The sequence below is a fragment of the Conger conger genome, chromosome 2, assembly GCF_963514075.1.
Source record: "Conger conger chromosome 2, fConCon1.1, whole genome shotgun sequence".
Lineage (NCBI taxonomy): Eukaryota > Metazoa > Chordata > Actinopteri > Anguilliformes > Congridae > Conger > Conger conger.
The window spans coordinates 66,355,095-66,379,887 of NC_083761.1; the positions used below are offsets into that span (position 1 = coordinate 66,355,095).

General features: G+C 39.7%; 1 protein-coding gene across 3 annotated transcripts; it reads right to left on the minus strand.

The window, feature by feature from the left end:
- Positions 1-173: 173 nt before the first annotated feature.
- LOC133121687 (ras-related protein Rab-37-like) lies at positions 174-23,843 on the minus strand. 3 transcript variants are annotated; one of them, XM_061231071.1, is made up of 9 exons: positions 23,602-23,843; positions 14,837-14,947; positions 5,912-5,953; positions 5,725-5,791; positions 5,159-5,211; positions 4,724-4,789; positions 3,895-3,951; positions 2,970-3,046; positions 174-2,053 (listed from the first exon to the last, which is right to left on the minus strand). In XM_061231071.1, the coding sequence occupies exons 1-9, from the start codon at positions 23,752-23,754 to the stop codon at positions 1,948-1,950; spliced, it is 732 nt and encodes a 243-aa protein (XP_061087055.1). In that variant the 5' UTR covers positions 23,755-23,843; the 3' UTR covers positions 174-1,947. The 3 variants fall into 3 exon arrangements, with proteins under 3 accessions (XP_061087055.1, XP_061087056.1, XP_061087057.1); XM_061231072.1 differs by lacking the exons at positions 14,837-14,947; positions 23,602-23,843 and adding exons at positions 8,735-8,845; positions 11,969-12,728; XM_061231073.1 differs by lacking the exons at positions 14,837-14,947; positions 23,602-23,843 and adding exons at positions 8,735-8,845; positions 9,027-9,120.
- Positions 23,844-24,793: the final 950 nt, after the last annotated feature.

Below are 24,793 nucleotides of genomic sequence, written 5' to 3' on the forward strand. Positions count from 1 at the left end.
CTTGTGCTAGGACAAGGAATATCAATTAAACCATATTTGTTTTGTGTTCGTGTCAACATGTGGGTGCTTCCATGTTATTTTTTGCCCTCACCTTTAATACTTGTTTGTTGTCCATGGTCCCACCTAGTGGCTCCCACTATAACACAATATTAAAGACCTCAGGAGAACGACGCTTCTCAGCAGTATGACTTTATTTTGATCAAAGCATTCAAATACCTGAGAATAAGCAACAGACTCACAGGTAACCAAGCACACAACACACACACTTGTGCACACACACACAGACACACAAAAGACAACCTCATAGAAGGGAACAAATGGACATCACCACATTAAGAAACAATTTTGTACAGAATATGTGTCTCATAGGACCCCGTAAAACACCTCCATCTAAAGAAAATGAAAACAATGACATCCAACGATTTAAGTGGCTAGCAGGCAACATTCCAACATAGGAGTACAATTTGAGTCAGGAAATAGTACAAATCAACCAAACAAATCACATCTGACATCACTGTAACATTTCTTCTGATATAAAAGTGTTGGAATGTACAGTATTTTCAAACCTGGTTTCATATGCCTTCAGTGATTTGCATCACAACACAAAGTGCAATGAACAGCAGTCATATGAAGTATAGAACAAAAAAATAACAGGAACCATGCTGAAGCATTTCTCACAAAAGTGCAAATTTATGGGTGCTTCAAAAATATAGCAAATATATGCATTTACTGTACATACACACACACACACACACACACACACACACACGCACACACACACACAATCGCACACACACACACATTTGATATATAATTTAAATATACTTATTTTATTTTATTTTATTTAAGCCTATTTGCATCATGTCCAACTGAAGCTGTTATCATTGATTGTGCATGCTCCTTTGTGTGCTTGTTGCTGGAATCTCTAATCAATATGAAGTCCAACAACTGAACATCAGACCGTATAATTTTGCTTGGCAAGTTGGCAAAGTAGCCTTTTTAACTGACCCTATTGTAAAAAAGTAATTTGTACTGCACAGCCAGAGCACATAGCTATGTGAGTTACTCAGGCTCTTTATCAAAGGCAATACTGTGGATGGAATACCTAAAGGCCTGAATATCACCAAGAACCCTGTCCGAAAGAGCACATAAACTAAATCAACAGACAAAAACAAAAGCTCTCATTTCACTCAGTTAAACCTTTAGGCTAAGTGTCATTTAGCATAATTTCATACACACCTTTGGTTGCTTGCAGTGGTGAAAATATATCACAATACAGTAACTGAGCTGAAAGCTTTATGATGACATATATGACATGGGTAATACTTCCATCCTACACTGGAATGTGTCTGGAATGAAGAGCATAACATGAAATAAATCTCTGTCTGCGCTTTAAAAAGCCTTCTGGCAGCTGCTTGGAGGAAAACGTATTCCATTTTGACACAGAGATAAAGCACTTCAAACTCCAACTGTGCACAACTGCCATCTTCACTGAAAAGAAAATCTAAAATACTCGAGGACACTGCCATTCTTGGCCATTACAAAGACAAAACAAAACATAATAAACCATTTTGCTTGTGACAGTTAATGTCAACATTATTTCAGAAAAACCATTACTACTAACAATTGCTGAATCTATGTTTGATGGTTGGATTGCATCCATCCCACCTGACACACAACTCCTCCAGAAAAAACCTTGTCCAGAAGAGGGGAAATGTTGGTATGTCTCCCCCATCTGTAACCCCTAAGAGGTAGTGTCAAGTGGGTTGGGGTGGAGTAGGACCATGAACTCTACTTTATCCTGTGAAAAACAGAACAGGTCAGTGTCCCTGCCTCCCACTCCACGGAGATGCCTGTTCTGTTCAGTCTGCTGGTTGTGGTAGGGAGGCAACGCTGTGCTCATCCATCTTTGCTCTTCCTCACACAGCCCCAGTTGTAATGGCTGAGTTACAGGTAACTGCAGCAGCTGGACTGCTCCTTCTGGGACTCTATGTAGTCATGGATTTGAAACTTTGGCTCGTTGGGCTGCTGGACAGCCCGATGCTTCAGCTCTCTGGGAGACAGAGGAGGAATAACCAGGTAGGGAAAAAAAAGAAATTAATTAAGTTGGAGGGTATTGAGGGAGGAACAGACTGTGAACATGAAAGGATACAGTAACCACGACTAGCAGTTAATGTAAGACTTAAAGGAAGTATGTCATCATCATGTATTGAGGTGTCAGAAATAGAACAGCCCAAGTCCTTTTTGTCGCATTGGGAACCAAGTTGTTATGATGCTTAAAATGTACTTTGGAAACTTTGTGATCCTTCAGCACTTTTTGGTGTCCAATCAACCCTGCTTTAGGGATGTCATAGTCTCCAATTGACCTGACTTAGTCAAGTATATTATTAAGATTAAAACCAGACATACACAAAATCTTAATGTTCATGATACACATATTTTAATCTATTGCATACATAGTTTGGAGTTATTATACTATTGACATTTGTTTTGATGACTGCCCCACAGAACCTCCAACTGGCATGCAAGTGAGCATATTGCATCTCTGTTAGTGGTTTACGTATTGTAAGTACTGTATGAGTGTGAGTAATTATACGTACGTATAGCTTTCACATATTTTACCATTTAATTATATCTGAATGAAAGATGCTGAGGCTAATGTCAGGTTTTCACAGCCTCACTACACAACAGATGGTGTGCAAACATCCAAAATACATTCAAATTGAACAAAGAGGACATGTTTAATCTATGACTCTTGGCATAATGGACAAGACATTATGCCAGCAAACACTGCTGTTAATCGCAGTGTGATTGTCTTTATGAATATTTTGATAATGTAAAATCACACCATTATAGGAAGCACTCCCCACACTGCACTGGTTTCAGGTCCATTTCTCTGACTAAAGGGCTGTGCAAATTAACAAAAGAGAGTGATGAGAACAGATGAGAAGTGTTTCTGTAGAACTCACTTTGCGATGGCCAGGAAGGCTAGCTCCACGTTGACTCCCGTCTTGGCACTGGTCTCCATGAATGGCACGCCATATTCCTGGAACAGAAAATGAAAGGCAGTCTGAGTCAGCAAAGCAGCATGGCAGGCACAACCCAAACAAGTTTTTCGGCATTGCCCATTCAAGAAATGGTGCCATTTTAACTGTAGCGCATTGGGTCTGCGTACCTGGAACAATTTCCACTTTGGGTGACACATCAGAGACTTCATAGCACACAAAGACAGGACACATGGGAATATTACATTACATTATTGGCATTCGGCAGACACTCTTATCCAGAGCGACGTACAGTTGACTAGACTAAGCAGGAGACAATCCTCCCCTGGAGCAATGCAGATTTAAGGGCCTTGCTCAAGGGCCCAACGGCTGTGCAGATCTTATTGTGGCTACACCGGGGATGGAACCACCAACCTTTTTTTTTTTTTTTTACCTTTTAATGCTTTCTCCCTTCTTTTGCCCCAATTTGGAATAGCCAATCATGCTCACCCAAAATATTCCCTTTTCTGAATCACGTGATATCAGCTGCTACTTTTTATCCCACATCAGGTTGCAAGGCACGCTCACACAGGCATGAGTGGGAGGAAGAATGTCTATGTGCGGTACAACAGGAATATTTTGGGCGTCTTATCGACCAGGAGGGGCTGCTGGTGTGAAACAAGATGCTAATATCCTAGGAAAACCCTCCCACCCTGGCTGATGCTAAAGCCAATTATGCTTTGTCCGACGGGGCTGCTAGGCAAGGTCCAAATTTGATACAAGACTAGACTGCAGATGATGGGGCCCATCGGTACAGATGATTTGATTCATGCATTTTAAAGGAAAATCTTCAGTGTGGGCAGGCTGCTAAGAAAATAACCACAGGCTATAAAAAGAACAATTTCCTTACCCTGGCCAGCTTCTCTCCTTCCTCCCTCTTGATGACTCTCTCATTGGCCATGTCTGACTGTAAGGACAGCACAGGAGCAGACTCAGGGAACAACGTGGTTTAGTACTTGTTCAATGTTGAAACCATTTATTTATTTATTTATTTATTCCTTTTTCAGCTTTATTGGACAGTATATAGTATAGAGAGACAGGAAGAATGGGAGCGAGAGAGAGGGGAAGATATGCGACAAATGTCAGACGGTCGGATTCGAACCACCGACGTCGCGGCTCGCAATGAGCATGCGGTCAGTGCTCTACAGGCTGCGCCACCGAGACACCCTGAAACCATTTCTTTGTCTTTTTAGCACTCTAGTTTTTAGCACAACTGGGCATTCCCTGACTTATATTGACCTCATGCCATGAACTGGCCTGCATGCCTTTATGGTCTACCGCCACTGGAGGGCACTCCCTACTCACAAAGGCAAAATTAAAAGACTTTGTTGGGAATTTCCAACTTCAAAGATTTGAATGCAGCAAAGATGAATTATTCTATCAAATTATTTTACTCAAATAAAGAAGAAACTAAATAAAAAGGCTGTTTTTCTATTCCAAATCAACCTCTTAAACCAATACAAAGACATTTGTATTTTGTAGTTTGCGCTGAAAAAATTTTCATATGCAATCCATATAGTTTTGTGTGACTGATTTCTGACACCAAAGTGATACCAAGACAAAAACAGATCTGGGGAAGTTTATCTGCCCCGTGGTATGTGATGTTTGGCATATCACTATGACTGAGTGTTTCATCCACACTGCAAATGATAAAACTCAAACCAGGAAGCCCTTCTCACCTTGTTGCCTAGCAACATGATGACCACATCCTTCTGTGCGTACTCATGAATTTCTGTGAGCCAGGCCTTAAAAGACAAACACAATGAGAACCAGTGGGAGGAAGTGATAAGAAGAGAGCGGTCTACTGTCAAAAAATACATCAGTAATGCCTCATTTCTCCCCTTTATTCGTACCAAAATACTCTACAATTTTAGCCCTTTATCATAGAAAATAACAGTGGCATTGAAAACTGAATCACACAGTCTATCTTTAGGCCAACATTTGAAAAGGTAAAGTAATGTACTGAGAATCAAAAGAAGAAAACAGTCAGGCAAGCATAATATTTATGCATATGAACATCCAACAATTTACAAACAATGTGGTAGAATCATGATATGACATTATAAACACTTAGTGGACACAGTTAGTACACCATGAAACCATGAAAGACTGACCCTGATGTTGTCAAAGGAGGATTTGCTGGTGATGTCGTATAGAAGGAGCAGTGCTGGAGAAGGGAGGAGAAACAGATGAACTCTAAAACTGCAGCAATGCCAAGTAGTTCCCTCAAATATCAAGAAACAAAGACAAACATAGACATAAAGTTATACAGTGCCCTCCATAATGTTTGGGACAAAGACCCATTAGGTTTAGATTTGTAGATTAACATGTGGTTAAAGTGCACATTCTCAGCTTTTATTAGGGGGTATTTTTAGAAATTTTGGTTTCGCCATGCAGAAATTACAGCAGTGTTTATACATGCTGAGAGGAAGGTGACAATAACTACGCATTACAACAGTGATATGCAGAAGAGCATCTCTGAACACACAATGAGTCATACCTCCAAGTGGATAAGCTACAGCAGCAGAAGACCAATAAGTCAAAAAAATAAGTCTAATAAATACCCAACAAAGGGCTCACTGAGTATATGTACAATAATATATATCTTAGAGAGAGAGAGAGAGAAAGAGAGAGAGAGTTAAGCAACCTGGAGACTTTCAGCGCTCTGATTTCTCGTTACCTTGGGCATCCCTGTAGTAAGCATGAGTGACACTCCGGAATCTCTCCTGTCCTGCCGTGTCCCATATCTAAGGTGGAGGGAGGGGAAGGAGAACACACACAAGAGCTGTGTTCCTCATCACTCATCTAATTCTCATCCATCTAATCAGTGACAACTCAAAACACAACAGCGATTCATCTGGACTCACCTGCAATTTTACCTTCACATTATCCACTGTCACCACCTTATTCTGGATGGAAGAGCATGGAGTAAAGAGAGACCACAGTGGATACTGGTTATGACAAATGTTTTGTTCCTTTAACAAAAGGCTGGATGTGAAAACATGCAATAATTGTTCAGAGTAATAGATGCCAAGACCAGATATAGACCATTAAAGCCACCAATGCTGAACTACCTTCAGCCCCTTGGTAAGAACAGAGCTGAAGGGACCATGAGAATCACATTTACAAGAACACTTCAGTTCATTTGCCTACATTTTTTTTTTTTTTTTTTTACACTTTCAGTGGCTATCTGCAGTGTCTTGTGACTTCCTGTGTTGCAAGATGTGTCACAAGAACAAGCATTTCTGAAAATACCACATGGAATGTTTTAAGAAAAACACAATTTCAAATGAACAAGAAAATGAGATGGATTAGAAAAGCAGAGGGGGGAGGGGGAAGGGGGAAGCATCTATGGTCCGCCCATGCACAGTTATTCCAAGAACAAAATAAGAATTACTAATAATAATAATAATAATAATAATAATATTAATAATGTGGATCTACTGTTTTACAAGTACACCCGCAATGTATCGGGGACAGTTCGTATTTGCAAAAGTACTTTCTCTTGGCATGTGACCCAAGGCTCTGGCTGAAAGCAGAAGATGAGAAGACATTGTGGACAGTACAGTGAAGTGTGTGCTCTTGCCCTTGTACCAGGATTAGACGCTGGTGCATGAATCTAACAATCATAGCACTGTTACAGACGCGCTTTCCTATCCGCCCTGTCCACGGCCTGACATGCAGGGACCTCACTCAGTCACAAACAGAAACCAGAAGCATGAAGCGTGATTCAAACACAAATGAAAGAACTGCCGGAAATATTCCACTTCGTTGGCCTCGCTGACTGTTAACAGCACACTCCTCTGCCATCCTGTTCTTCCACAACACATTTAAATCTCAGATGCGCTGATATTTTTTTTTGGGTTCCTTTGTTTAATAATAGTATTATCCATAAAAATTCTACAAAAATAACACCCTCGCGGCAGGATCCTCCAACCCTGATTTCCACTGTCGGTGACGTCAGAGGCATCTTAAAAGACACAGACAAAACCTTCTGAGCCTACTCATTAGTTGCCACAGCAACAGGCTTCAATTCCTCCTGCTGTTCGAGCGTCAGTCGGAAGCAGCCATTCCGCTCCACATAGACGTGCCTGCCTGCTAATGGCTTGCTACAGAAGCAGAACTGAAATAAATGCTAGGGAAAATGCTCAGATCTGAAGCTGACATCAATAATGAGAGTTAATTTCTATTTGTAGTGGATCACAGTAGGTAAATTCCAAAGAGGATATCATGAGCATACATTCATCTGAAAGAACATGCATACGTTCCAGCTAATGAAAAGGAATCCTGACAAACACACACTATTTGATCTCAAATCCCCTGCTCATTATTTTATAGGGGTTTTATCGAGTGGTCCACTGCTCTGACTTGTAAGTTGTAGTGGTGACAGAGATTAAGACAGTTAATAACATTTTTTGTTTGAAAATGTCAATGACAATACAATGTAGCTGCCAAACAGGACACTGTCTTAGAGTTTGCCAGTTTGATGTAATCAAATTCTACAGATAGCAATGGGTTACTGCTTTTCATGGCAACTTGCTTAGTAGCTAATCTTATTTTATTTATGAGTGGTTTGTAAGCCAGCTATTTAGCATGTCAGAAATACAACAGTCAGGAGGGAGACTCAGATTTTGCTACTAAGGACTACTGTGCTTAGGGTAGCATAGCACAGAAATTAAAAGAAAATCTGTAATTGTCATCAAAAACAGAGGCTATTCTATGCATATTTTAACAGCCATATGCTAGTGTCAAATATTTACAATGAAACAGACCTTTCCCAGTTTGTAAAATGGAATGAGTGGATTTTTGAGCAGGTATGATGATCCTCATTTCAAATGAGTGAATGTGCGCTCCAGTTTGTACAAACCTACTCATGTTAGAGAGAAAATGATACACAGGAACATTCTGCCAACTAATCACCCACAGAGCTAGTATAGTGGTAAAAAATGTCTTTACCATCCACCACTGCTTCCTTGTAACAGACTAAGCAAATATGTCTGTTCTAAACATGCAAATCAAGGTCAAGGTTGGACATTCATCCTGATTACAAGCAGACAACAATAAACAAAGAAATTCAAACAAATAATTAATATATGAGAAATAAAATCACTGGACTTTTTTTTTTTCATTTCTCGTTTATGTATTATTTATAAAGAATTATTCAGTGTTTATTGTTGTCTACTTAGAAATGTTCGAAGGCAAGTAAATTGCTATCATATACACAGCAGTCTTCGAAATGGATCTCCCAATTCCTTGTCCCCCTCTCAAGATGAGCTCTTGCAGCTGTAACCATGGCAATGAGGTCTGTAAATGACGCTAGCTTGTTTACATGACACAAACCCTTGCTGAACATAAACAGCCCTGCCATTTTAACATGACCCAAAAGGACCAGAAAGCTCATATCACTGAACTGTGATGTAGAAATAGAGATGTGGACTAGCATACAGTAAGCTTCAGATTTCATTTTTCATTGTATAATTTTCTAATTTCATTTATGCAGTGCAAATAGAAACGGTAATTGAGCAATAACCATAGAAAATAAGAAGGTGATATCAGAATTGTCTCCCCATGTGTCCAGTTGAGATACTGGACCTAAAAGTATGGTATATGAGTGCTAATTACAAAAAAGCTTCCATGTCAGTAGTAAAAATTTATCAGGTCAAACCATGGAACAACCAGTTCTGTATTACCCTAAAGTCTATTCCCACGGTGGCTATGAAACTGCCGGCGAGAAAGGCCCCATCTTTAAACTGCACCAGGAAGCATGTCTTCCCCACAGCCGAGTCTCCCAACAGCATGACCTGCAGAGGTGCCAGGGGAGGAGAAGGGGGTTAGGGCAGGAACTACAGAAGAGAGAGTGAACTCACAACCCCATTCTGTAACTCCGAGCACTAGCGTCTTTAAGTCTCACGGAACCTCAAGACCCAGCCCAAACCATCGAGCCTACAAGTGTCATCCAGTGTTCGCTTTTACAATACTCACCAGAGAGAATTTATAGTAATTTGGTTTGATCATTTAACTGAAAAGAATAAGTTCAGTAAGTTCATTTGTTTCCTCTTTCTTCAACCTTCATAACTGGCCCGACTGCAGATACTGAGTGTACCGAGAGGAAGTGAAAAATATGTCATTAATAAAATGTAAAAAAAACTTTCACTTCTCCTTGATTAATTTTCCTTTGTTGGTCGGACAACAAAGCCTTTAACAGTGGAGTTACTATAGAATAATAGATGACCTATGGAAAAATGGGAACAATGCACTATATTCCTTACATTGTACATCAAACACTCCTTGCCAGGAGTTCTGGGGGTCGACTAATCTGCAATGGTCAATGAAATATTAGGTTTTGAAGATGAGTAAAGAGTGTGCTTGTGCCATTTTATTTCCCATCAATAAAGTAGAACATTATTTTAGGACACAGTGCCCTCCAACAGTATGGGAACTGTAGCTTCAAAATTTATTTTTTGCAATGTACTTGCGACTGGATTTTGAGATCAAAAGATGAATAAGAGACAATCTGTACAGACTGTACAGTACAGAAAGCAAAGTAGAGTTTTTGTGTTTACAAGTGTATACATTTTACAGAAACAAAATGTTTTTGTGTTAAGCCTTCCCATTTTCTGTGCAAATTTTCCCATTTTCTGTGCAAAACAGACCTGACAGGTGTTGCTCAAGCGTTTCCTTTTGCATGGATTGTTCACACATAAATGACAAGTGAGTGTCTTGGTTTGAGATTATGTTTCAATCTGTGATTGAACTGCGATTGCTTTTTGAATTGGAAGGTATACACCATCATGAAGACCAGAGGAGTAACTATGGATGAAAATTATACAAATATTGAACTCATTTGTAACATGAGAGGACAGAATAATTCATTAAGAATGATAGCAGAGAAACTGGGCATATCAAGTACAGCAGATTGGCAAGGCATGAAAAAGAAAGAAGCCACTGGCAGATTCAGAAAGAAACACCATGCAGGTCAGCCAAGGAAGTCAACTGCAGTTGATGACAGAAGAATCCTATGAGCTGTGAAGAAAAATGCTAAAATAACAGTCAGTGACATCACCAGCAGTTTCCAGAGAGCAGGGATGAAAATACCACAAGCCAGGATACGCAGAAGAACAGCAGATTCATACAGTCTACACTGTAAGATACAGACCAAAAGGCCGGGTTAGAAACAGAGATGAGCCATAAGGACCAAAGTTTCATGAATAAACATGGTAACGAAAGTGTGGTGAAAGTGGTGAACTGTCCATGATTCAAAGCCCACCTCCCTCATCTGTGAAACACACGTCCTGCACTAAGACAATGACCCCCAAAGCACACTGCCCACGCAGCCAAAGCATTCATCGGTGGGAAGAAGCGTCCATTGTTTGCCCGGCCAAGTCAGTCACCTGAATAGAATCCACTTGAGCATGCTGAAAGGAGACTGAAGAGGGAACCACCCCCGGTCCCCGGCCTTCTCAAAGAAGATACCAAATGAGCGGTGATGTCAGTGACTTCATGCTATCGTTGCATTTACGGGCCAAGCAACAAAATACTTTATTGCTTCGATACAAAGTTTATGTAAAATGTTAGAACATATGCATGTAAATACCATTAAACAAAAAAGCGATTGTCTTATATTCATCGTTTGATCTCAAATCCAAATGCCCTAAGTACATAGCAACAATAACAAATTTCACTCCACTGTTCCCATACTTTTGGAGGGCACTGTAGACATTGTGGAAACTGGCTGGATTCCCTGGAAATGTTTAATTCAGTAGGTCATGCATACTGTTGAATAAACTGCAGATGTTTACTCTGGAAGACTGTCTTACATGAGGATGACAAACATGTTAAGCAATGCGCCTACTGCACTTGAATCTGTTTATGAGTAACACTTTGCAATAAACTGTTGATGATTAAGCTTCAATTTCCATGTGAGAAAATTAATTGGTCTTTGAAATCATGTGTCAGTTAAAGACATGACTGCCAAATTAAAACCCGTTTCACACAATCTGCAAACATCACCTGGCATTTTTACACTGACATGAGGCTTATACATTTAACTGTTTCTTTTTTTCTTCACTTTTTCCCTATTCTGTGGAATTATAATTAAACTGATAACACCATGTACACACAGCAGCAAAACAGGGGGATGCTGACTGTTATCAACCTGGGCTGACCTAGTGCAGCACCATCACCAATACACTAAACAGGAAGGTCAACTTTTCAGCACATAGGCCTGTCTCAATATTTATTTTATAGTAAGAGGAATTTCAATACAACACTGCTACAGTTCCCCTCAGTTCCCCTCAGAGGATGAGGAAGATGACTTGGCTTTTTTTATGCTTTGTGAACTTGCTTAAAACCCACACGTACATCCAAACTGTCATTCGCATCTTGTGATTACACTGCATGGTGCAGTGAACATGAGAGTCCTCCCTAAGCAAATATTTTATTACCACACAGCAAGAGCAGCAAACATCCAGTTTTTACGACTGGGAATAGACACAGTGTGGGGATTATAATATTTAGCTGTATGTGCCCTGAATATGAATTGCTGTTAAAGCACTGTAAAAAAGTAACGTGTGTACCAGATGATTAAAAGCCCAACTGTTATACCTGTTGCACTTCAGCAGTGCACACCATTCTGTGAGATTAGGAACTCTATCCACAGCATTCAATGACAAATGTGAAATCAAGTGCTCTTGTTGGAGCCAATAATTCATAAGTAAAAAAACACGGCAGCCTACTGTACCTTATAATTGATAAATATTACAGTGACTTCAGGGAGAAGTTTAGCACATCAAACACATGTATCAATATATTGTTCTTGACACCCTTTTATTAAATGTACCCACGTTGATTGGACCTGTTAGAAGTTTTCAATCAGCTGAGACAACAATGATGATGATAGATAGATAGATAGATATAATACACACCTTGAAAGCGATATCAAAATATTCATTTGTCGATGCACATCTTTCCAAAAAATGTTTTGATGTCCCATTTTGAAGAACCTTTCCTGACCTCGATTCCTTCTTGGTTGACATCTCACCTCAAGATGTAGGCTGGTACTCGCGCAATGGGATCCCGTATGCAAAGACTACTAGCCTACTCACCGAGTGAAACTAGACAACTAACGTTTGTTATCAATACGAATAGGCTACTGACTATAACGCTTTAAATTAACAAGTAATGCGTGACACTATCTGTAGTCGTGCATACATGACGTTAAAATATGAAAACGGATATGCTAATCGATCAAGCAGACGGAGAACTTGCAGAAGCAAACATCCTTTCGTCTCGCACAGCTAGCACACCGAGTACTTATCCAGAATGTAGAGAAAACACGTTCTTGTGCCAAAGAGACTGAAAATGAATTGCCCAAGATGTGGAAAATTGTGTTTTGCCACAGACGACGAAGCAGACGCAATGAGGAGTCACAAAAAATCCAACAGGTGATGCCGAGACAGATGATTGCAAAGGAGGAGTCCACCAAATGTCAGATATTTCTGATGACTGGTTTCAGCGGGTTCATAACTGCGCGGCAAGGAAACGCTAAACGCGGAAAGGGTGTGCAGAGAACAATTGTAGGCTACAAAATAAGTGTATTTTTCTAAAGGGCGTTGAGGAAAACGGCATTTGACGATAATTAGCAACTGAAAGCCTATCCAACGAATGCACCCTCGCTCTCTCTCTCACACACACACACACACACACACACACACACACACACACACATTCGGGTTTACCACCCAGATTTAGACTACATGAGACGGACTGTAATCTAACACTTAATATATCTATCATAAAATGTATCATCATTAAGGCTGAAAGTAGGCTAGTTGGTGTAAGGTATCTACCTTCCGAAATGTTTTTGTAGCATTCGCAGATTAGCTACACCGTAGATCAGTAATTCCACAATTACAATAAACCTGGTTTACATGTAGACTATACATTCATGTAACGTTAAATCGGCGTCATGATAGGACTATGCAGAAATAGGACTTGTTTCAAAACTTAGGGAATCAAGTTCAGTTGTGTCCCAAATTCAGCCAAAACACAACTGTAATGGAGGATTGAAGTGAGAACTATGACAATTGGCAGCTGTATTCATTTCTAATATGAAAATGGATTTGTTAATTCGTCGATTGCTGAGGAATTGTAAAATCTTCAATAACAATATAGAGGAGCTCAAAAATTTATCAGAGTCGGCTCCATCTTTGGTATATGTCTCCCTCTAGTGTTCTCAACTGCATGATAGCGAAAGACCACAAAGGCTTTGCACGCACCTCACAGAAAAATCTGTCTGTCACACCACATTGTCTGTGGGAAAATAAACAATAATCAATACACCAAGTAGAGCTGCATGGGAGTGATTGAACGTAACAACTTGTATCTGGAATCACAATGCAAAGTAGCCAGCAATATACTCTCACTGAGCAATTTATTAGGTAGACCTGTACATCAGCTTATTAATGGAAATATTTAATCAGCCAATCATGTGGCAGCAACTAAATGCATAAAACATGCAGACGTGGTCAAGAGGTTCTGACCAAATGTCAGAATGGGGAAGAAATATGATCTACGTGACTTTTGACCGTTGCTGATCTTTTGTGATTTTCATGCACAACAGTCTCAGAGAAAAACAAAAAAGCATCCAGTGAGCAGCAGTTCTGCGGGCAAAAACGTGTTATTAATGATAGAGGTCAGAGGAGGAGGACCAAACTAGTCAAAGCTGACAGGAAGGTGAAAGTAACACAAATAACCATGCATTACAACAGTGGTATGCAGAGGAGAATCTCTGAACACACAACACTTCAAACCTCTAAGTGGATGAGCTACAGCAGCAGAAGTCTAATAGACCAATAAGTCTAAAAAAGTAACAGTGAATACCTCATAAAGTTGTCACTGAGTGTATGTAGTATAGTATAACTAATATAATGTTATCGAACTGTCCACTCAATGGTAACACAACCTATGCCTATGTTGCCTAAAAAGGCCCAACATATTATGATTAGATTAGATTATTTTAGATTAGATTGGATTAGATTCGATTAACTTTATTGCCATTGCCTTCTAAGGCAATGAAATGTATCCTGTGCATTTGACCCATCCTAGTTACTTAGGAGCAGTGGGCAGCCATAGCATGGTTCTGAGGCCAGTGCCTTGTTCAAGGGCAATGACAGGACTACAACAAGGGCCAATTTAGCCTCTCCCATTAACCTAACCTGCATGTCTTTGGACTGTGGGAGGAAACTGGAGTACCCAGAGTAAACCCACACAGACATGGGGAAAATATGCAAACTCCACACAGAAAGGTCCGGGCGGGGCTCAAAACTCTGGACCTTCTTGCTGTAAAGCAACAGTGCTACCCACTGCGCCTCCATGCAAGTAGCCTTTAAGCTCAGCCATTCAGTTGTTTGAAATGCGACTTTGCCTTGAAAGTCCCCCTAGAAAACAGCCACATGTGGTGAAGTGAGGTTTCAACTAATGCGGTTCTATAGGGTTAAATACTATACGTTCTACTGTTACATTTACCACCAACATTTAATTGTATTTGCAGTAGTTTCAGTCATTATCTTTATTATTTAAGTCAAGTACACCATCCCCAGCATCATCATCATCAAATGCTTCCTTACCTGCTTACCTTACCATGCTAATTTTGAATGATTTGTATTGCAAAGAGGACAAAACAAATACACATGCACATTTCCATGAAACAAAGATAATTATGTTGCCATAGGAACAGGAAGGGGTTTGTATGGAAAAGCTGTGGCCAGTTGGGTCATCACAGAGCCACTCACCGTAAAACCAATCCCAACAGTCGCAGAGAAGGACCCTGGAATAAACTTGCCCTGGTCAAACTGGACCAACAGTGAGGTCTTTCCCACTCCACTGTCTCCTACCAGAATGGTCTGTGGACATCAAGAAAGGGAACAGGTGAATTAATTTACATATATATACGGTGTGTTTGTGTGAGTGTTGTATGAATTTGAGTGGGTATGTGTGTGTATGTACATGCATATGTGTGCACGCGTGTGTGTATAGGCAGCAAGCCCATCGGAAAATATTGAATCAGAAAATCTTTATTTTTATCTGGACAGATCCCCGAAAGGCAAGAATAAACATTTTGTTGCATTTTCTCACAGCTGATTAAACCTGTTAGGTAATATCCACATCTGTTCCACAGTGAAGGAGTTCCTTTATTTAGCATTCCCAGGTGGACATTGATTCCTGTCTTGAATGCAAATGCATCATACTCCACAGACGTGACTGTCTGTGCAAAGAAGCAGGGATGAGCATCCATCAGCCACATCACCATGGTAATCACATCCTCCGCCTGAAGTTTTCCTGGTCACATGATCAGCAGATAGATTATTGTGTTTTATCCAGTGTATTACAGTTCTGCATTCTTGAAATATCTCCTTGATGATAAATCATATAACAGTTGCTTCTGCTCTTAGAAACCTTTTGAAAAACCACATTTAAGCCCTGCTGTTATATAAGAAATGTACAGGCTGTGGAATTTTAGAGAATACTTGCTTGAAATTGCATTTTATCATCAGACCGTCATAGAATATTCTGTGAGATGAGAGGAAGTCTGTTTTTCTAACATTGTTAATACATGGAGACACCTCACCAAGCAATGTATAACAATAATAAAAAAAACAGACTCCTAGATGTCTATATTTAAATAATATGAGTTTTAAACCAGATGTACTGTAAATCTTCCTTAAAACTTGAAAGACTTGGATGAAATGAGAGCTTTTAGTATTGCATCCACAGTAATATAACAATTCCACGAAAATGCATTCATAATTATAAACAAATGCCTCAATTCATGTTCAGTTAGGCCTCACTTTATCCTTTGAAGTAGGTTCGCTTTCTAACTGAGGAATACAAAAGAAAGTCTTTGTATTTTGACATTTTTTGACATTGTCATTTTGATCATGGAAGTATTTCAGAAACAGTAGGCTAACATATCTTCCAGGCATTAACACACTGCCTTATACCATATACTATACATAGAAATAAATGAGCAAGGAATTTAAGAATAAGAATATAGCTGCGGCCACACAGTCTCATAAACATTAGTTGATGTCTGGTGAGCATTCTGGTGTAAAATGGCTGCCATTGCATCACCAAGGTGGGTGCTACACACTGGTGGTTGTTGAGGAGAGTTTTCCCCTCATCACTGTGAAGCACTTTGAGTTGTCAGATGGTGAGAAAAATGCTATATAAATTCAAGGAATTATTATTATTATTATTATTATTATTATTATTATTATTATTATTATTATTATAAAAGCCCCTACAGTCAACTCACAACTCAGTCTGTTTATTCCAGTGATGCTGGTTCTGGGCAAGCAGAATATTCAAATAAAACATGGATTGTACAGTATGTCAGAGAACCACATCGGGTGGTTTTCTCCATTGTATTCAATGTGAGATTGAAAAACACCAGGAGTGAACAAGCACAATGAAATCATTGTATGCAAAATTGTAACATACCTTTTCACTTGGACTTAAACAGTAAGGGTTCTAACCAGAGACACATTAGACTCTCCTAAAGTAAGGATATCTGGAGGGCACTGAAATTATCTTACAGGAGTTTAATGACCATGGTGAGAAGACACTAATACGTTGACATTAAAACATCTTTGTCAGTGTAACAACAGTGTAATGTGAAATCATTTGCCTGTTTCCACTCTGTGCATGAAAGTGTGGCAATATTATTCTAGTGTGCTTCAGTATTGCTTCAGGTTTAGTCTTTTCAGGTTAGTATAAGATCTGTTATCCATATCTGAGGGCACCTGTCTTATCTGTTTGCTTGCTGGGCTATGGCACATTGGTGTTCCTCTTTTCCACCTTTTAAATAAACAGTAGAGCTCACCTTAACCTGGCATATTAAAGTTTACCTTTAGTTGATACTGATCCAAAGCAGAGGCTTTCTACTGCTGAGGCAGGTGCTGTTTGACGTCAAGTGTTTGCCAATGGGGATTGCTGCTATGCAGCTCTATTACTTTTTCATGTTGGCTTCATTCAACTTTAATGCATGTGTTACACTTCTCTGGGGGTTGCAAGGGGGAAAAGGGGTGAAATGGGGGAAAGTGATTTGAAAGAAGGATGCTGTTACCATGGAAACACTTTTATTTGGAAAGCAAGCGATTCACAACTTCTGTTTGGCTAGTTTCATTCAGTTATAAGTGGAACCACTGTTTTGGAACTGGTTGCTAAGAGAAAGCAAGGGATGAAGACTGTGTGACAAACAAAAGTGCATCTTGCTGTGCTCACTCGTAAGTCCTTGTGGACCTGGTGACTCATGCAGTGAGGATTCTCGAAGTCAACAGGAACACTTAACCAAAACATCCCTCCCTCAGCCTGAACGGAAGTCCTGGGGGAATTTAACTAGAAACACAGCACATCCAGATATTTCCACAAATCTAATTAACCATCCAAGAGAAAGAGGAAGTTGGCCTGCTGTTCCCTTGTATCCAAGATACGTTAGCAACCACCCACAGATCATGAGAGCAAGGGAGGGGCTGCAGGCTCTGAGTCTCTCTCAGTAAAACAGCACGATCAAGGTTAGTGGTCCAGAGAAATGCAGGAGACCCCATTCCACCAAAACATTTAAGCACTGCAGCAAGGAAACTACTTGTAGCAATGTGTTTGGAGGGGAGAGTAATGGACTGATGAAGCAGAACTGATGGATTTGTTTGTGGATTGGACATGTAATTGAAATAACTTGAAATAAAAGGAAAGACTTTCAAAATAATGAAAGGGAAGGGTAGGCCAATTTAAGGTATAAAGCAGAAACAAAACAGAAAATTTCCTTTGAATAGATTCTGTATATTGCTGTCCAGGGCCTCTGACTAAAACTAGTAAAGTGACAGGCCTAGATACAGTCCAAAACCTACTGTTACAAAAGAGTATTATTATGGCTGACAGTAACATGGTCTTCAATCTTGTGCTGACACTGATTTGGTGGAAATATTTGAGTGGTGAGGCCGCAGCAGCGATTTTCAACCACACCTTCCCACTCATTATTAGCTGTGGCATTCTCATTCTCAACTCAAGTTGCAATGGTTTAAAACCCCCATAAATGTCTTACTGGAGTATGATTCTACCGTGCAGCTGACACAGATAATGGTTTCATTTGTCTTCTTTGAGAGATGGTTTATGAGCATAATGTATTAGTATCTCAAATTTGAACAGTTTCATTAATAATATAATAATTCAACAAGAAGTTTGCACTGGTCTACCCTTGTGTGAAATACATCTATAACCAGCTTGAAATTACCAGCTACCAGCTGTTTCAAAACATCGCCTGAGTTGGTCAAACAATGTTAAGTATGGAGCTGGTCTGAACTGGTCAACCAGCTAGCAGCTGTTTCAATACCTAGCTTGAGCAGTTTTTTTCAGCAAGGTACTTACCTACAGTATTGTACCATATACCAAAACTGTTGCCACAAATATTGCTACTCCTTCTGCTGTTCATATATTGATAGAAATATACACTCAGTGAGCAACTGAATGCATAAAAGCATGCAGATGTAGTCAAGAGGTTTAGCTGCTGTTCAGACCAAATGACAGAATGGGGAAGAAATGTGATCTAAGTGACTTTGACCATGGAATGATTGTTGGTGCCAGACAGGGGGTTTGTTAATTAGAGAGGTCAAAGGAGAAGGGCTAGACTAGTCAAAGCTGACAGGAAGGTGACAGTAACACAAATAACCACACATTACAACAATGGTATGCAGAAGAGCATCTTTGAACACACAACACATCAAACCTCTAAGTGGATAGGCTACAGCAGCAGAAGACCAGTAAGTCTAATAAATCCCTAATAAACTGCTCATTAAGTGTATACTCATGTAACAGTTATGTTTTTTTCAATGTATTTAACCACAGGACTAACTGTGCATTTTGAGACAGTTGGCGTGCATTCCTATAATCTTAAAGATAATCTTTTAAAAATGTGGTCAGAAAGGAGCATGAGCTGTAATGGCAGCATGCAGAAATACCACTAACCATTTTCTAAACTGAAATAAATGGATAGGAGAGAGCCCTGGTCCTTTCTTTACCATTTTTATATTTCATAGCATTGTATTTGAAAGGTAAAAGGTTCCACATGAAGATGTGATTACTCTGATTATTATCTTTAAGAAATCCATGCTTTGGGCATGAAGCATGCCTTGGGTAAAATAATAAGATACGCAGAATTATGTGGAGCAGCGGAGGGTGAGTTTGCATAATAAAATGAGTCTGCTGTTGCCTTTATTTACTGCACGACCAGCTCTTGAGCTCCAAGGCCTGAATCACTCCAGATCTGCTTTGCTCTTTCCTCCATCTTCCCCTCCCCCACATCTCCCACCATGAAGCACACAGTCTGCAGGCTTGGGGTCAGTTATTCCTGAACCCCCCACCCAGTCACACTACGCTCTACGGACAGACACCAGACCTTATTTACATAGCTTTAAATTTGTATAACTGTTTCATATTAATGATATGAAAATATTCAGTCAGCTTTGACATTTTATGACTTGTTGAAGCATACAGAAACTGCAGCCAACCCCCACCCACACTCCATTGCAATTCTCTCCGAAGGTAGGTTTAGCGAGAACAGCAAGATATTGCACTGAAATTGAAGGCTTTATGTCTCGTTAGACCAATTGCTAATACTTTATCAGGCACAAATATGTGTAAGCGCTCCCATTTAACAATGAAACTGTGTGCTACCATAGCAACAGGCCAAAGCCAAACCATTTCTAAAATGGGATATTTGAATGTGTAAATATGTACAGTTTTATATTTACTGAGTCTACTAAAGGAGAAAAATGTTTTTTATTGAGTAATAAATTATAGACAAATTATTTACCATGACTATAAGTGCTGTTCCAGAAATGTATTCACTTTTTTCATGGCAAAATAGTTCTGTTCAGAGACACTGTAGCAGCTGAAGTTTTCTGACCCTTGTTTTGGCACTTGATCACAAGGTGACGTGATCTGAGTTAAAAATGGCTCTTGAGGGGGTGTTTGTGCAGCTCTTAATAAAGCTTTTTGCTGAGCAGCAGGTGAACTCTCAGCATCAGATTGAAATGTAATAGCAGGGTACAAGATAGCATGCGGCAGAGGCCTTCTTTTCAAAAGGGTCCTTATCTGATCCATTTTCCTGGAACTCTCCCTGTTATGGCTAAAGGAACATGCAAGGTAACAAACAAGGTAGCGCGTTATTTTACCTTAATATCTCCATAAACGGTAATACAGTAAGCCCTGCGCATCTCTTTGTTCAGGATGGTACCTTTGCTGCCACAGAAGTAAGCTGGTCAGAGGCAACTGCTTGTATGGTTTACAGTGCCACTTTCCATCTCCATGGTTACTGCCTTTTGATCTGACATTTTGCTAAACTGATTCTGGGCATTTCAGAGCCCCCAGAGCTTTGAAAACAGCCCTCTCCTGAAAGGAGTATGGTCACACATCAGCCATCTGTGTCATGTGATTATAAGACATGACATTAAGCAGTAGATAAAGATGCAAGAGAAATGCCATGTCGGAGGGAAGACCACACAAGCTTTTCAGTACCTGAGGGAGGGAATATTTCGGGGGAACAAACAAATGTGTTTGTGTTTGCCTTTCCTATGCATTGTTATACATACCGTGGGCTCAACAATTATTGGCACCCTTGATAAATATGCACAAATAATTCTGGAGCCCACTGTAGTTTTATTTTCCATGCCAAGCACAGAAGTGCAGAGTTTCTCAAAAGTCAATAAATAACTGTAATTGACTAGTAGATAGAAATCAGAGTGAGGAAGGAGATTGTGTTATTTCAAAAATAATTTACAGATACAGTGTAGCATTCGAACAGTGTTACAATTTTGGTCACCTTTAATTTGAGGGCATTTACATTCTTATCAGGCAATTACCGGTGGAATTTCATCCCTTTTCAAACATAGTCCCCCCATTTGGAAAAGTAATTTGACAGTTGGCTCCTCAGCCATTTCTGATTAGTCAGGTGTATTCCATTTTTATTCTGTTCTATTCAGTTTCCTTAGTGCACGTATAAGAAAGCTTTCATTATCTAATCTTCACCCTAGGGAATCTGTAATTGCCATTTGTAAACATAAGGACCAAAGTTGTGTCAATGACAGCCAATGGGGCTGAGAAATAAGAACAAAAACAATCAAAGATACAGGCCAAACAATAGCTTATTAAAATAAACGGTTTAGAACATCATTAAGAAGAAAGATTGCACTAGTAAACTCATTTGCCTTCATTGGTAATCTAACTGCAGCAGATTGAATTCTGACATGTACAGAAGCATCTTATCTGCTCACGTTTAATCAAATGCCTCCAAACTCATTGGACAGTGCCACAAGAATCAAGACTAAATACTGAACTTTCTTCTACCTGCACTAAGGATGTGATTGAATACACCAAACTAATCAGAAACAGCTGAGAAGCCAACTGGAATTCACATACAGATAACCTGATATGGATGTAAATATCTTCAAATTATAGCTGTGAGTCTGCACTTTAACCTCGTATCATTTCAAAACCAATGTGCTGGAGTACAGAGCCAAAAGACAATAAATTGTACCACTGTCCAAATACTTATGGACTGCACTGTAAATTAATTAGAAACCACAATTTCCTTGAGATTATCATTGGACATTATATACAGGATATGTGCACATATGGATTCCTCAACGATTTCCCTTCGCTCTTTGATGTGAAAACAGGGATACACAGGGAGATTGTTCTTGCGCAGGAGGTCACGTACACTGCTGGCTGCTGAGGCAGCTGTGAGCTTGCAGAGGAATGTGACTCAGCCAGAGAGATACATCACAAGTCAAAACAGGTCGATGAATTACAGCTGGAAATGATATATATGACATTTGTATGAAAATGTCACTTGTTCAATAGCGAATCCCATGCATAGGGCATATGACACAGGAAACCTTCTCAATAATTGGGTCATTATCTTGATTCAATAATATTAATTTACCCATATTGTACATTTACAAAAATGTTGTACAAAAAGTCATACCAACTCTTAAAATCGTCATTGTTCCATTGTTTTTTTGGCATTGGATTGGATTGGATGACGCTAGGTGCTCTTGTATACCAAACCAAGCCTAATGGTCCTGGGATGATGTTGCTGCATAGATTACAGACAGCAATAAGCCACTTTATCGCAAGGCAATGGCTCCAGGAAGAGATTCAATGCTGCTCATTTGTGGACCACAGAAATGTCTCTAAGACATGGCCTGGGTCAAAATTTAATTCCATAGTCCTTGCAAATTTGATATCAGTCTCACGTCGCTGTGGAGGAATTTTAACCAATTCTTTAATAAAGACAATTTGGTCGGTTCTTGAGCATGAACTGCTGTTTTCAGGTTCTGCCACAGCATCTCTAATCACATCAAGTCAGGACTTTGACTAGACCACTCCAAAACTTTAATTTCAGTTCAGTCAATTAGATGTGCATTTGTGTTCTTGGTTATTGTCTTGTTACATAACCCCATTACACTTCAGCTACAGCTCATAGATAGATGACCAGACATTCTCCTTACAGAGCAGAATTCACGGTTCCTTCAATAATGACAAGTGGTCCAGGTCCTGGGGGGTCAGCAAAGCATCCACACAGCATCACATTAACATCACCTTGTTTGACTTTTAGTATGATCCTCTTACTAGGAAATGCTGTATTTGCTTTATGGTAGACATAATAGGATGATCTTATTTATTTATTTGCCTGTGGTGCAAATAAATAAATAAATAAATAAGATAAATAAATAAATAGAATGGGATATATGGTATATTTATTTTTCTCACAATTGCACGGTGCAGTTATATGTACTACGAAACTGCTGCCGCAACGTCGAAAACTATTGGCTACATTTGGACAATTGTGTAGTTTCTCATCCGCAGAGGCTGGAATGTTTCCCCGCAATATAGACTCGCATTGCGTGCTGCTCATTGAGATGCGGGACACCCTGGTGTTCACCAAGCGCATGGAACTTTTGAAAAGAGCAGAAGCAAAAGCGAACACGCAAGGATAGTCCGTTAACATGCTTAATGTTCATGATTAATACGATTTTCCACTTATTGCGACTTTAACTCGCGATTGTATAAATACTTGGCACATTGAACGCACACGATGTCTGTGGATGGACAGCTATCGACATAATTGCAGTATACAGCAAAGTTAACGTGCTTGTGCTGCGTTATTAAGTGATATAATGAATGACACTGCAAAACATATTCACTAAATCAACATCACACCGATTAGATTTAGCTATAGCCTATTGCATATAGCCTATTGCGTCAAAGGCGTCCACCAACCCGTTTTTAAGTTTAAGTTTCTGAAGTCCAATTTCATAACCGAACTCATTGAATTTTACAATTTTTTGCGAAAAATGTAGCCCCTATAAAATGAAAACGGAGTTGATGTCGCCTTATAAGCTGTAGGCTAAACAAGCTAAGTTATCCCACTGCCACAATAACATGAACAAAAAATTTGAGTACATAACCTATTTTAATTTTAATTAAAATAAAAAATCACCTTATGCATGAACTCCTCATCGTAAGTAAACGTGGATGTGGAAGGGGTCTGGCCATCCTCCGTGTCCGTGTCCATCGCAGAGGACCCATACGCACTGTCGGGGTAAACCACCTCACTGTGCACAGCAGTTGGGTATTCTGAAATCGTTTCCATAGCTTTGATTAGTTCAGATCTCAGAGACAGCACCAGTAGCAGACCCTTTAAAGCACAACAAGAAAATAGTGTCACTGCATCTCTCCCTCCCTCCCTCTTTTTGCTTCGTCTTTCTTACTCTCACTTATGCTAGCGGTTGTTTTAGGTAGCAAAGGATAGGCTACGAGCCACTGAAATCCATTTCCGTGAAATATACTGAATATTTAAAACTATATATTCCCAGTGTAAGGGAAATTAATCAAGACGTGTCGAAGCTTGAACGTCAGTTCCAGAAATCATGTTCAGCACTCTGGAGAGCGCCTAGCCGGCAACAGCAATTTATTGTTTCAGACATCATTCCCTACAGCGATATTTCAACATAGAACTGTGTACTTGAGAGAAAATGCGGTACCAACTATTGGGGTATCGTATAAATGAATAAATTTTGAATTTTCATAAAAAATATTTGATGTCATAAACATACATTCACTGAGCACTTTATTAGGAACACCCGTACTCCTACTTATTCATGCGATTATCGAATCAGCCAATCGTGTGGCAGCAGTTCGGGTTCAGGAGCTTCAGTTAATGTTCACATCAACCATCCGAATGGGGAAAACGTGTTTTAAGTGTCTTTGACCGTGGAATGATTATTTATGCCAGACAGGGTGGTTTGACCATCTTAGAAACGGTGGATCTCCTGGGACTTTTACGCACAACAGTCTCTAGACTTTACACAGAATGGCGAAAAACAAAAAACATCCATTGAGCAGCAGTTCTGCGGGCAAAAACGCGTTATTAACGAGAGAGGTCAGGGGAGATAGGCCAGACTGGTCAAAGCTGACAGGAAGGTGACAGTAACACATATACCACACTTTACAGTGGTATGCCGGAGAGCATCTCTGAACACACAACTCGTCAAAACTTCAAGTGAGTAGGCCACTGCAGCAGACGAACAATAAGTCTAAAAAATAAGTGTACTAAATAACTAATAAAGTGTTCACTGAGTGTATTTCACCGCGATAGCAAAGGACCGCTGCCGTTCTTCACATATCTGGAT